The 15,164-nt window shown below is 26.5% G+C and overlaps 4 protein-coding genes across 4 annotated transcripts; 2 read left to right on the top strand and 2 right to left on the bottom strand.

The window, feature by feature from the left end:
* Positions 1-1,769: 1,769 nt before the first annotated feature.
* Bm9133 (calcyclin binding protein-like) lies at positions 1,770-3,836 on the top strand (the record flags this gene model as incomplete). The annotated part of the gene is made up of 6 exons (XM_001891578.2): positions 1,770-1,889; positions 2,137-2,263; positions 2,590-2,686; positions 2,839-2,938; positions 3,426-3,520; positions 3,677-3,836. The coding sequence occupies 6 exons, from the start codon at positions 1,770-1,772 to the stop codon at positions 3,834-3,836; spliced, it is 699 nt and encodes a 232-aa protein (XP_001891613.2).
* A 646-nt stretch (positions 3,837-4,482) lies between these two features.
* On the bottom strand, positions 4,483-6,291 carry Bm3944 (aminomethyltransferase, putative; the record flags this gene model as incomplete). The annotated part of the gene is made up of 5 exons (XM_001891579.2): positions 4,483-4,688; positions 4,937-5,031; positions 5,271-5,397; positions 5,569-5,864; positions 6,188-6,291. 5 exons carry the CDS (start codon positions 6,289-6,291, stop codon positions 4,483-4,485), a joined length of 828 nt encoding a protein of 275 aa, XP_001891614.2.
* Positions 6,292-7,499: 1,208 nt separating this feature from the next.
* On the bottom strand, positions 7,500-9,035 carry Bm1 (Uncharacterized protein; the record flags this gene model as incomplete). The annotated part of the gene is made up of 4 exons (XM_043082294.1): positions 7,500-7,639; positions 7,841-7,947; positions 8,271-8,422; positions 8,937-9,035. 4 exons carry the CDS (start codon positions 9,033-9,035, stop codon positions 7,500-7,502), a joined length of 498 nt encoding a protein of 165 aa, XP_042938228.1.
* A 2,294-nt stretch (positions 9,036-11,329) lies between these two features.
* Positions 11,330-14,834, top strand: Bm3996 (cathepsin F-like cysteine proteinase, putative; the record flags this gene model as incomplete). The annotated part of the gene is made up of 10 exons (XM_043082293.1): positions 11,330-11,416; positions 11,899-12,054; positions 12,146-12,202; positions 12,404-12,510; positions 12,583-12,687; positions 12,913-13,072; positions 13,417-13,561; positions 13,659-13,818; positions 14,023-14,201; positions 14,587-14,834. The coding sequence occupies 10 exons, from the start codon at positions 11,330-11,332 to the stop codon at positions 14,832-14,834; spliced, it is 1,404 nt and encodes a 467-aa protein (XP_042938227.1).
* Between the last annotated feature and the right edge of the window lie 330 nt (positions 14,835-15,164).

The raw sequence follows: 15,164 nt of genomic DNA, 5'->3' as shown, positions 1-15,164 counted from the left end.
ATTTTTGATAAGAATTTCATAGTTTATGTTTAGTTTTACATTATTTATAAAACAAAATAACACAGTTACGTACATACATACATACATACATACATACATACACACACACACACACACACACACACACACACACACACACACATACACACACACACACACACATACATATATCGAAATAAAAATGTTTTAACAAGTTGACATTCACAAAAATGCATCAATGCCTCTTATCAGATGAAGTGATGACAAAAGATTGTTCAGTTTCTTTCAATCATTCGTCAAAAAAATGGAACAATTGACGTACGCAAACATTGTCTGGATCTTATTTTTTGACTTATTTTACAATAATTTACTGATTTTACCTGGTATTTCAATCAATAATGAGAAATTGCTGGAAAAAACTTTGCAAAAAAATACGGTTATTGATGATAGTATTTCAATTCATTTGAATATTTGAATTTTCTTTAAAAAAAATATAATCGATAAACTAGTATACTCTGAAATATAATCGATAAACCAGTATACTCTGGAATAATATTTAAATGTTTATTGAAATGGAAATTTTACTAATTTATAAAAAGCCTTACAGAATAAAGAAACAACACCAACAATTGATTAATTTGAGAAATTTCGGAAAAACTCATCGAAATTTTAATCACCACTCAGATTTTTGTGTATTTTCCACAACGAATCGGAAAATATTTTGGAGATTTTCATCACACGTTATGATCTCACGTAATGTCATGTCATGACCCTACGTAACACCACTATTTTTAGCACAACGGACGTCTCATTTGTGACATTCTATTTTACTCGCCATCTCCTCTAATTACAGAGAACACTTCCATTTAAATTATTTTACAAAATAATTTCAAATCTGAAGTGGAACGTAACATAACCAACGCGTATGCATGTGCGTGTGTGTCGTGTATGCATGTGCGTGTTTGTGCGCGTATATGTATGCGTCTGTGTGTATGTATATATGTGTATGTATGTGGGTGTGTGTATATATATGTGTAAGCGTGGATACGTGCACGAAGTGTGTCTATACGTGACGTACACACTTGCACGCATCTACGAACATGCCCTCAAGGTAGGAAAATGATGACAAAGGTTGGAGACAATAAAGCTGTCGGAGTCAGAGATTAAAGATGAGGAAGTGTAAGAGATGCAGAAAAACATATAAGTGCAAGTGTGCGTCAGACGAGAAACAATGAGAAAAAATCAGCATCTGACCTTTGTTAAAGAAATTGAAGAAAAAGGAGTGCACCGAATAAGGAGACAGCAGAGATGCAAAGCGACGATCGAGAACATTCCAGCAAGTGTTAGAATGAAGCAATGGGTTTGCTAGTTAACTTGCGATAGTGCGGCGGTTCATTTGGTGCGTTGATTTGAAATGAAATGTTTAGAGTTTGCTTAAATTAGTATACTGAGAGTGCGCATATTTCTAAGGTAGAGCACTCTTAATTAATTAATTATTATTTTGTTAGAAATTTGTAAGAATATGATTATATGTTTTCTATTTCTTGAAATCTAATTGGTCATATGTTTTTTTTTTTTTTTTTTTTTTTTTTTTTTTTTTAATTTTTTTGAATGCAAGCATTTGAGAAATGGAGAAAGTGTTCATTGATCGCTTATTTATAAGATTTTCTGTTTGTGTTAGTTTTTCGTTATTATTATTTATTATTCTTTAAATAAAAGTGTATGTCGTGTTACAGTCGTCATTTTTTAGATTATTGAATTTTGTTAAATTTTCATAACGAATAACAGAAATGGAAGAACGTACTGAACTACGCCACGACTTACATGAATTGCGAAGTTTGCGTTCCATTGCATCACGTAAAATGACGAAAAGTATGCTAGATGAAAAGATCACGGAAATTGAAGGCAAGGTAAAGTCAGCTAACATTATTAGCAAGTATGGTCAGTTCTATTAAATAAACCTAATAATAGAAACAAAAGGATTAAAAAAAGAAAGACTGAAGATGATCGACAAAAAAACCATCTGCTCAGTATGAGGTTCCTTTTCTCGGTAAACAATTAAGGCATATAAAACAGTGTTGCTAAGTATACGTTCCTATTTACTTTACAATGAGCAAGATAGTTGTTGGCAAATAATAACTATTGTTTTTGTTTCAGATAAAAGCACTAGAAGCAACGAATAATATTGGTGGATGTGGTGATGTACCGGTTTTGAAACAATCGAGGACGGAAGTTGCATCTTCGAATACTGTACCGTTGGCAACAGTGAAAATTACTAATTATGGTAACTGAATCGTTGACGATAAGTTATTTAATTTGTACATTGAGGCTTCTTCTGACGTTCCGCTGCGTTAAAAATTAGGAAATATCTAGAAAAAGATGTGGATGAAATCAAAAAATTATTTTCCTCTGACTTCAGTATCACAAATTGCAAGTTAGAATTCTTATTGTCATTTTGACAAGATTTGGTATTTGAAATTAAGATTTCAACTAGATGATTTTCAATTTTATTCCATATATAACTGAATATGGCTCTTCTAGTTTGGGATTTTGTCTTTTCATGTGGAAACGGCTGCATAATAAAAGTTTTCCCTGTTATCATTATTTCAGCTTGGGATCAAAGTGACAAATATGTGAAGCTTTACCTTACTATTCCAGACATACATACTGTTCCGGAAGAACAAATTACAGTCAACTTTACAGAAAAGTAAGAACTGAATGGATTACAATTTCAAATTTTAGTTATGTATTGCTAGGAAGAAATGGATCCTCTATATAACGATAAAATATCTAGATATTTTTTTTTTTCATATACTATAAGATCGGTTGCTATTGTTAACATTTTTTCCTTGGTTGCAGTGAGGTGCATGTTAATGCTCATGATGTATCTTCAAAAAATTACTCTTTAATAATAAAGGGTTTATTGAAAACAATCAACCCATCCGGCTCTTCTTTCAAGGTAACACTTTCACGATCCTTAAACTATTATTCTTGAAAAACGCCGCATTTTTTTTTTCAAATTCCATCAAAAATTATTTTGATTTTATTTCAAAATTTAACTCTTCTGTATATTTAAATAAGCTTCAACATATAATTGCATTCATGCTGTCGTTCGTACCGTCATGAATTTCTTACATGATGACCAAATGATATATTCTATATTTTGGCTTTTTCTTCTTGGCCACAAATGCAAAACAGTCTTTCGAATCAGTTTGGAATCGTTTATAATGTTATCTTTTCATACTACCCTTCTACAATTCCACTTCTGACTGGTAGTATTTGTTCTATATGTCCTTCCTTTGTTTGTATAACCGCAGAAAAATTTCTTGATCTTGCAGAATATTCATTCTGTTTATTTCGATCTATAGTATCACACTGCATAAAACTCTGATTAATTAACAAATTATTTTCACTCCATAAAATAACCTATTTTGATCTTGCTATAGCAAAAAACGAACCTTCTGTTGATCATGATGCGAAAAAGTGATGAGGAAAATTGGAAGTATTTGACGAAAGCGGAAATGCAGAGCAAAGAAAAGAGGTTTTGTTTTTTATATAAAATACATTTTAATTAATTGGTAGTTCTTTCAAAATATCTTAGTTTATTTTGTACTTTTGGGCGATATTTTTTCAATAAGCAGTGTTTTTTTCTCAGTTTGGGTGCATTTGAATTCAGTATAACTTCTGTGTTTTTTAGTACACCAAAACTTGATCAAAAAGCAGATCCACAAGAATCACTGATGAATTTGATGAAGCAACTGTATGATGAAGGAGACGATGACATGAAAAGGACAATTTGTAAAGCATGGCATGAAAGCCAGACAAAAAAGAATTTAAACCCAGATGAACCATTGTAATTTAATCCCATATATACTCATAAAACAGCTTGTTATCGTGAAATGATTTCAAATACTGCCGAATATTCCTTCACGTAATAATCATACACATACATCTATATTTACTGATCCTCTGTCTTCCTTCATCAACGGGATGTGGATCTTACTTAAATATGGAGTTTAATTAATTTCGCTTTTCAAAAATTACCGGCTTTCGTGTCTCGTGCAGATTTTATGTTCCGTTCCACTTAGTTAACATTTTCCTTTTATTGTTTGGTAATATGTCATAATTTCATATTAAATACTTGTTTTTGTTGTGCTTGTAAACTTGCACTATAGAATTACTTTATTAAGCAATATGAACAGTGAGACCAAACAAGAGTAAATCTAATATTCAAGTTCATTCATTCAATAAAAATAAAAGTATCAGGAATTTCATTCAATAAAAACTACCAAAAACATTAGTAGGAAAGGCTGTCTTTGCTGGCATTCCTTACTGAAATAATAGCAAACCCTTTTCTAAGAGAAAATGTTAGCTTTCACATCTTCCTAGTGACAACAAAAATTTGAACTTGAATTTGAATGAGGTAGTGCATACTCTTATATCATCTAATACTATCTAGATAGAATGAACGGGCACAACGGATGGAAATTGGCACTTTAATTTTTATAGCGCCTGTGATGAAACACTGAAAGAATCAGATGGCCACCAAGAAGGTAGAAAAATTTCAATGTTTTCATTCTGCAACTGGAAATGTGTTGGTGGATTACTACCTGAAGTATATACCAAAGCTAGACCTTTCCTTCCGGTACATGCAATCACCTTTCCTGCACGCCGTCCATCACTGTTAATTAGAGTTCCAGTAACCATATCTGAACAGAATTTAAGAAGTAATTTGGAAATGCTAATGAAAGAAGACATGAGGAAATGAGAAGCTAAGAAAAACTAAGGTAATAAAAAAACTTGGTATAACAGTTAACTGGAAATTCTTAATACCGTCTAACACGACACTGAAAAACAATTGCAGGATTTTGTTTATCATGGTTGACAAACTTTATAAAATGTATGATATGACAAAAATAGAGTAGAAAATAAAGAGAAAAAAAAATCGACTGCTTACTTTTACATGTGAAAGGCAAAAGGCGTTTCCGTATTTCTGGTGCGTTTAATGCCCGGGCTGTCAATTCCTGGCCTAAGTAACATCCTTTATTAGCACTGAAATACATGAAATTATTAGAACTGCTTAAAATGAAGCATTTTAAAAGTGACAATATGGGATGAATTTGACAAAAGAATATAAAAATGAATAAGGCATGAAGCTGAAATAGTATTTTATACTAAGGACCATTTGTATAGTATAGTGTATCCATATTTTTTTTTTTTTTTTTTAATGAAAATAAGATTGATGGATGAAGAAAATATTGAGAAAAATCAAAATTACATTATTTACAGACCTTACACCGTTCATGATATCTGCATTCATGAATAATGGAAGTTCACCAGCTACTTCATTCGGTCCTTCCGGTATACCGAAATCAAAACGCCTTTCTCGGTATGCATTCTCATCTACTGTTTGATCATCTGAAAGCTAAAAACTACTAAGCACTAGCACTCAATGTTTTAATAATAATGTGTGTCAAACATTTGTAATTCCCTTGCTGTTAACAAAGAATTTTTTTCTTTGTTAAGAAAAATAGATGTAAAAAAAAAAAAAAAAAAAAAAGAAAAGAAAAACTTATAGAATGTTATTACCTGGCAAAATTTTGCTAAGAATACGTTTACCAAATGATGGAACTCGCGGATCTTGAATGCCAGGAATATTATTCGTTGCGCTATCAGCATGATAAACATACCTCTCTGTTACTTCTTCAATTGTTACATCTTTATGTATTTTAAACATTTCAAATAATTTCCGTAATTTCAATTGATTGCTTCGATCGCTTTCAATCAAAATTTCATCTGCTTGTCGGTACAAAATTAAATCTTCCACAATACGACCACGATTATTAAGCAGCAAAGCATACTGTGCTTGACCATCTACTAAGCGTCTAAATTATCACTTACATTAATTCAATTTACTTCACATTTGTAAAGGTCAATTAAAACTTAAATTTCTTCATTTTGCAAAATAATCTGCAGCATGTAAGATTTTTTTCTACCATCTTTCATTTAATATTATTAATCGATAGATAGAGGGATAACAATTACTTATTAACTCTGTGAGTGTAATCATATAATCTTACATATATGCTATCATATGAATAACAATTTCAGTAGGTATGAAACACTGAACATGATGCAGGGATAAATTACATAAAAGCATACTACTAATAAAAATTAATTAATTTAATTAAAGAAAAGCACACCTGACCTGATATCATTTGTAACGAGAGCTTGCAGGAATTGAAATACTTCCTTTCCTTTTGCTCGAAGTAATCCTCGATGTCGTAAATTGTAAATCATTCCGGCTGCCATCTCACTTCCAATTGGCAGTTCCAGGAAAATTTTTGAAACACATTAAATATAACGGAAAAAAAGAGCCATGAGATGACACTTTTCATAATGCACTGCTATTCGTCATTCTCGAAGAGAGCGCAAATTCCGGATGCGGATCTCTCCGGGAGTGTAAATTCCGGAGACGGAGCTAATTTGAGGTATGGTGGCTGTGAGGTGAGATGATATTGCGTCGAATCTGTTGGATGGTGACAATGGGTGGTGACAGTTGATGAGATATGTAATATATTTTGTTTTTTTTTGTGAGAAAAAGTAGTTATTGTAGGTTCAGAAATGTTGAATGAATATGTGAGATTAGAGATTAAAAAAAAGATGAAAGATTCATGAGTAGCATTTACAGCAGTGATGAGAAAGTAAGTTATACTTGCAGTTTGTTTGAATAGTAACTACTAAAGTATGTGTTGGATGGTAATTAGATGTTATTAGATTTTTTAAGGAATTTTTTTTTTTTTTTTAATTCCGGAAAGTTTATTTTCATTTTTTAGATTCATTGAGTTTGCATGTAATATTATAAACACATCAATTTCTTACTTAAATTTCAAACCAGATTTTATTTTTGGAATTTAATGATAAATGTTAGATCGAAAAGAAGTTTATTTGAACTAGAGAAGATGAGAATGAGCAGAGACAATTTAAGCTTAATTATTAAAACTAAACAAATTTAAAATTAGATATGGCAATCTTTGTATGAAACTTAGCTAGAGCATGAAATGATTAACAATAATATGGCTTTACACGAAAGTAAATAAATCGGAAATTGAAAGGGATGTAAGTATAACCATAAAAGAATTATGAATATAAAATATGTAAAAATGAAACATTTAGTCCTAAATAATTTCGAATTCTTCTCACATAAATAAATTGGAAATGAAAAAGTTCTATGTTGACAGTAACTATTTATTAACTGTGCAAGTATTTTAGTTTAAAAAAAATTTTTTTCCTTGTGTTTTTAGTTCAAAAAAAATTTCCGTTTTCTTGCTTTTCACTTATTTCTTATGGAATCGTCAACTATTCAAATTAAAGAAGCTATTTAGGTAATCCAATTATTAACAATAAAAAATTTCAATGGTAAGGAGAAGCTAAAAATACATTTTAAAATGGCGATCAATATAAATAGAAATAAATGATGACGATAATAAGTAAGTAAACAAACAAATAAATAAATATGATTAAATGGTAGAGTTGAATTTTAAGAAATTGGAAGAAGTAATAGGAGATTTTAATGAACTGTTGAATGGATTCCAACCATCATTTGATGATATTGTAGTAGCAATTTCTCTCTTTGTATCATTCTTCTTGTAATTATTCTCTGTAATTTATTCATAAATACTGATGTTTTGAAATTAATTTGAAATAAATCTAAACTTAAAAAATACTCACAAAAAAATTACTGTAGGAAAACAATCCATCATAATATCAATATAATCATGATATTGTATCTTTTTATCATTTCCATCATTTCATAGACACATAAACTTACTATCTAAGAATGCTTACTTTAAATACTTACTTTTAAAAACTCTGATATTATAAAGATGCGATTGTTGAGCACATTTTTTCTCATATCCAATTTGACGTGAAATATTCCATTGATTGGATAATTCAGATGGTATATTGCTAGAATAAAATCATATTACTATAGAAATATCATATTTGACAACAACAAAAAAAGAAAGAATAATGATTATTTTCTTTTATTAAGTTAGAATATTAACTTATAAGATTTTAGATGAAAAAATTAAAAAGTAAGTAAGAGGAAAATAGTAAGTAAATAGTAATGATTTGATTATTTGGTTTGTATTCTTGAATCAACAATTCTTTATAGATATACAAAGGATTTTTTAATGTTTAATTAAAATAAATGAAAAAAAAAAAAAAAAAAAAAGATAATAGTAATTCCAGAAATGCAAAAAAGATATTATCAAAAAAGAAAAAATTACCTTAAACAATGAATAATATTGAATCCAAGTTGATAACGATTATAATCAGCCATTACATGCATTACTGAATTAATCTCTTTAAAAACAACAACTGCATATTGTGGTGTACCATCAATATTTTCATGTAAATTAACTTTTTCCACTGGACCTGCCTAAAAAATGAAAGTATTAGAAGTGATTATTTGGCTTGTGTTCTTCAAGAATGAAAGAATTCCTTTTAAACGATTTCTTAAAGTTTAATTAAGCTTTTTTTTTAAAAAAAAAAAAGAAAGCTTACTCTATAAGTAATTAAACGACTGACTTAATATAACGAAACTTATTGTATTAGTATTTTTCAAAAATCTCATTAATATACTGGGAATGTTAGGAAAAAAGTACAATGACTTCTTGAATAATTGAATAATATAAAAAATATAAAAATTATTATTTTTAAGCTAAGTTTTAAAGCTATCATAAACATATGCAATATCATTAGAATTACTTGGAAAATTGAAAAAATTTTTTCATAAAAAATAGATTTTGAAATTTAACATTTGAAAAATTACTAGCTTAAATTGAAATTTTAAAAAAAATTACGAAAGAATTGTAGTGCTTAAAGTAATGTAAATTATATGATAGTTAAATTTAGAAATGAAAAAAAAAAAAAAAAATGAAATAACAATTTACCTGACTAAATGTTTGATAAATATGATCAATCGATGTATAAAGATTAATATTGGACAAATAAAGTGTTCGTTTACCACGATTTGAATAATTTTGTTCCATTCTTTTAGCGTAATTTACGTAAGTTCACGTTTGTTGTTTATGTAAATAATACAAAAACTTGTGATTGAGAAATAGAAATAACACAGTAAAACAAATTTGCAACACTATGCAATTATAACAATAAACGTGTAAAAAATGTATTATTTGCAAAATTTGCATATTGCCATTTTTTTTTTTTTTTCATTGCTATATTGTTTCTTCTTTTCTATATCTAATAATTTTGCCCTCAATTAGTAGCAGTTTTAAAAAATTTTGCCCGTATTTTCTCACGTCGTCTAAACGTTTAACAACCATTTATTAACAATAATATTTAATAAAGTCATTTTTTTTTTTTTTTTTTGCAAAAATAAACATACAAATAAATAATACTGTAGAAAATGCGTGTTACGTGCAAATGGGATTGAATTTATCATATTTACAGGTACGTGAAACGTGTACGATTGAATTGAATTGTAATTGATTTTGAAATAGCAATGTAAATACATATCTGTCATTTCTGAAAACTGTTGTGACACTAAAAAATGTATTTCATCGAGTGGTTATGATTTGAAATAATCCATTACAAATTAATTAATATGCCATTTTGATTGCTGTGCTTTATTTTAAATTATGAAAGAAAAAATTGCTTTAAATTGCTTTGAAATCTTTTTTGATTTTAACATATAAAAGAAAAAAAAATTATTGAATTTTTCATTTTTAGAATATTTTATATAAAGAATATTTTAGATTTTTAGAATATTAAATATAAAGAATATTTATTTAATATAAAGAATATTTTAGAATATTTAAATTGACAACGAATATATGATAGCATACAATTCAAAATGATTAACAAATGTAAAATGGTGTGAAATTCAAATCTTAGTGACAAAAAAACAGCAAAGATTATTTAATATCGGTATGCCATTATAAATTTATTCAAAATAAATTTCATTGTTTTTTAATTTTTTCCATCGTATTAAATGTATAATCATTTACAATATTAAACTAATAATGGATAATTTAAAATAATTTTAATTAAAAAACGCTAAAATTTTAGTGCGAATTTTGCTTTAGTACTTTTATTCTTTTCAATAAATCATTTAAATGAATTGTGAATAATAATAATAAACAATTATAATATAAAATTTACTTATCATTCAATAACTAAAAAAAAAAGTTTCAATAACTTTTTTTTTCTTTTTTCCGCAATTATTTTAAATTAAAATTTATAATGCATTTAAAATTCAATAATTACATCATTTATATATGTAAAATGATTAATTAATTTGTTAGCATGAAGGATAGAATTTTTTTTTTTTTTTTTTGTCAGTTCTTTTCTTTTTTTTTATTTTTAAATTTATGTATTTTATTTTTAAATGTTAATATTTTAATGTTGTTTGTAAGATAAAACTAATACAAAAATATCAGTGAAGCCATTTGCTTTTTTTTTTTTTTTTTTTTGTTTTTTTATTTTTGGTTTCTTTAGACCTTTAATAAAAATAAAAAATTCACTAAATATTAGCTAGCATTAGTTAAGGCTATTTTTTTCTTTTGTTATTTCTGATGATGATAATGATCTTTGAATGATTGTTAAGAGATGCTTAAGTATCGATCACAGATATAAGCAGCAGAGAAGATATTTTAGCTATAGGACAGCTGTTTGAGAAGCACAACACAGGTAAAGAAAGGTGAGAGGAGAAGGTAGAAAGGAAGGAAGGAAGAAGGGAATTCATCAGATGGAAATAATCCGATCGTATTAACCCGATCGATCGATCCAACCAAATATCTTTTTCATCACTTTACATCAGCATTGATATACAATCATTAGTGTTATTTGTAATGTTCGACAAAAATGTAAATTTCATCAATCGTTTTTATCTAACATTTAGCTAAAATATTTTGTTTATATTTTATTCTAAATTGTTTACATTTTCCTCTCTCTCTCACTCACTCTCTCTCTCTTTTTTTCTTTTTTCTTTTAGCAATTTTGTTGAATTTTAGCATTATAAACATTTTGATAGCTATACTGTAAGCACATTTATAGTCTCGTATACCTTTTTTAGTGTTTATGTTTCATTTTTTTTTTTTTATTAATTGAAATCAGTTTTTCATTTTTTTTTTTTTTTGTTGTATTTTATTTTAAAATTAGAAATCTTTTAATCACACTTATTATTATTATTACTGCATAGTTATAGAAGTTTAAATAAAAATTACAGAATATAGTTGGATTGTTTCTTTTTGTTTATTTATTTATTTTCATTTCTCTTTTTTTATCTTACAGATTATCAAATTTTCATCTCAATATTGATAACATGTTGGCTAATTGTTTGATAATTTTATTTGGGCTTCAAGCTGTCTTAGCAATTGAGAAGCCTAGTCTTCTTGTTAGCAAACATGAGGTAAGAAAGAATTGTATTATCAATTTTAGCCAAAGATGAAATTAAATGAATTAATTTTAAAAGAAATTAAAAATGAATTAAGGCAACTAATATTGTAAGCTTCTATTGTAAACTTATTAGCTCAATATTTTTTAACATATAAAATTACCTTTTACAATAAATAATTATTGTGTTCTATAATAAATTAAAGACGTAAAAAATGAATTTAAATTTTTCCTCCAAATTAAATCAAAAAAAAAAAAGCCAGTGATTAAACTATTAAAAAAATAAAATGCCAACTGTTAAATATTTTAATTTATTGCTAATAAATATTTCTTTTTTTCGAAAAAAAAATAAAAGTAAAGTTTGCCTAATATTTACAAATTATTAATATGATAATATCACTATCAGTTTTATTTAACAATAGAATTATTTTTTAAAAAAAAAGATTTTCTTTTTATAAAATTTTTCAAATAATTATCATTAATTTATTCTAAATATAGAAATTGTTGTCATCAGCAATGGCAGAGTATAACAGTATATCAAATGATAAGAATCTATGGATTCCGGTAAAAATTTTGGATATGAATACGATTCCAAGAAACGGAAAGCATTTTTCGATCAAAATTGCAATTGCTCTTTCGAATTGCACAAAAACTGTAAGAATTTTTTTTTTTTTTCTTTTTCTTTCATTTTAGTTTTTCATATTAAAATACAAATTTTTTTTTTTTTTGTTTCATTAAATTTCAGGCTGATAACAATTTTGACAGTAACTATTGTAAAGCAAAAAATGAAACTGGCTTAAAGGTAATGTTTTTGTTTTTTTTTTTAACTTTAACAAGTGATTGAATTTTCATAAAATTATATAAATACAATATTTTAATTATTTCTATAGTTTATTTCAAAAAATATTGATAATTTTCCACTTTTCCTTTTTGTTTTTGTTGTCAAACCTGCTTATTTCAAAGTTATTTTTAATATTTTTATTGTTATTAACATTCATTTTAGGCTTGCGTATTTGAAATATTTCAACCAAGTTGGAAAATGCTGTGGAAAATTAAATTTTTGACATGTTCTGATTATGTTCCATCGGAACGAATAATCAAAGAAAATAGGTTATTTTCTATCATTTGATAATTATTAATCAAATTTTAAATTAAATATTGAAAGTTTTAATTTGCTTTCAGTGACAGATCGAATATGAAATCATTAGATTTGGCAATGAATTCACAGGAATGGCAAAACGAAGAAAAGAAAACACTGTGGAGTGATTTCATGACTTTTATTAAAAAGTTAGAATTATTCAATTTCCACAAAAAAAAAAAAAAAAAATATTCAGTTTTATTGATATGATTATATAAATTATCATCATTTATCGCTTTACTAGAAATAAATCAATATATCAGATTAAATTTGAATTTGATATTTACCAAAATGATTCACTTTTTTTTTATTAATGATATCAAAAATTAGTTCAAATTAAAAATACATTTATAAAAATAATTTTAATATTTCAGATTTAAACGAGAATATTCTTCGATAGAGGAACAATTGGATCGTTTCAGAATTTATTTGCAAAACATGAATTTTGCGAAAAAATTACAATTTGAAGAAAAAGGGACAGCAATTTATGGTGCAACAAAATTTAGCGATATGACAGCGGAAGAATTTCAAAAAGTTAGAATTGAAATTTATTGTTAAATTTTATTTTGCAAATTATTTATAAATTTTATGAAATTGAAATAGAAGCATTTGAAGATGATACGAATTATGCTATCATTTCATTTGATTATAATAAAGTTTCTGATTAATAATGTTTGAGTGATATTTTTGGAAATTAAAATTAGAAATTTAATTGTCGTATTAAATTAGATATATTTGGTGTCATTTAATTATAATAAAGTTTCTCATTAGAAACGATTGAACGATATTTTTTGGAAATTAAATTTTGAAATTTAATTGTTATATTAAATAAGAGATATTTGATTAAAAAACGAAAAAAAAAAGGTGGAAATTTTCAGATTATGTTACCAAGTATATGGTGGGATAGAGTAGAATCTAATGGTATTACATTTAATTTAAATGATTTTAATCTTTCGATCAATAATCTACCAAGTAAATTTGATTGGCGCACAGAAGGAGTTGTTACACCAGTAAAAGATCAAGGTTTATAAATTTATTTATTGAAATTATTATTTGATAAAAATTATTGTCATTTAAATTTTTAGATATTTAGTATGAATTTTTAATATTTTCAATTAAGGTTCTTGTGGTAGTTGTTGGGCTTTTTCCGTTACCGGTAATATTGAAAGTCTTTGGGCTATTAAAACCGGTAAATTAATATCACTTTCCGAACAAGAATTAATTGATTGTGATGTGATTGATAAAGGATGCAATGGTGGATTGCCAATTAATGCTTTCCGGTTAGTTTGTAATATCTAAAATGAGAAAGAAACAGAAAAGATGATTTAAAAAAAAAAAAAACAAAAATATTTTTTTGGATCTCAAAAATAAGACAAAAAAAAAAGAAGTGAGCAAAAAAAAATTTAACTTTGATTTTGATTTTTTTTTTTTGAGATAAGATTTTCTAAATTATATTAGAATTCAAATTAAACTTAAGTTTTTAGAGAAATAAAACGAATGGGTGGTTTAGAACCTGAAGATCAATATCCATATGAAGCAAAAAATGGTACGTGCCATTTAGTCCGAGCACAGATTGCTGTTAGTATAGATGACGCCGTAGAAATTCCACGTAATGAAACCGTGATGAAAGCGTGGATTGCTCAACGTGGACCACTTTCTGTTGGTACGTGTTATTACTTATTACTTGTAATTATCTTAAGTAAAAAAATATTATTGTAAGAGAGAAAATATATAAAAAAAACCAATATTAATCTAATATTATAAAAGTTAATCTTTAACTTTTTAAAGCAAATTCATATAAGACTTTCTCGAATATGTTAATCACCTTATCAATTATAACACAAGCAATTGAAATTATTTTTTAAATTTTATCAATTTGATGTTTAAAATCGCTAATACATCACCTTATCAATTATAAGATAAACAATTGAAATGGTTTTTTTAATTTTATCAATTTGACATTTAGAATTTAAATTCGAATTTTTTGATTTCTAACTAATAGAACCAATCTTTGCAAATGAATTTTCCTTTTTTTTTTTTTTTTAAAGGAATTGATGCTGAATTATTGTCATATTATAAGAGTGGAATTCTTCATCCAAGCAAATCACGTTGTCCACCATCAAAGATCAATCATGGAGTATTGATTACTGGTTATGGTATTGAAGATAACTTACCCTATTGGACAATTAAGAATAGTTGGGGTGAGCAATGGGGTGAAAATGGTTACTTTCGATTAATGCGTGGCAAAGATATTTGTGGTGTTAGTGATTTGGTATCATCTGCAATCATTTACTGATTCTTTTTTTTTAAAAAAAAAGAAAAAATTTGTTGATAAATAAAATAAATAAAAGATTTCAACTTCTATCACATTTTATATCTTTTGATCATAGTTAACTTCAAATTCCATATAAAAAATGAGGAGAAATTATACGTTCATAATCATTATTTGCCTATTTTATTCATATTTCAATGCTACAAATTTCATCGAATAAAATTTCACATTCATTAACTATTTTGATGTATTCGTATTTGTCATATGCAAAAAAAAAAAAAATACGAATTATATATATATATATATATATTGCAAAATTTGCATGCTAAGCAAATATTTCAACAATTTAAGCTT

Source organism: Brugia malayi (assembly GCF_000002995.4).
Source record: "Brugia malayi strain FR3 genome assembly, contig: Bm_v4_Chr4_scaffold_001, whole genome shotgun sequence".
NCBI lineage: Eukaryota > Metazoa > Nematoda > Chromadorea > Rhabditida > Onchocercidae > Brugia > Brugia malayi.
Note: the sequence above shows the minus strand (reverse complement) of the source record. Positions and strands in the feature narration are given on the sequence as shown.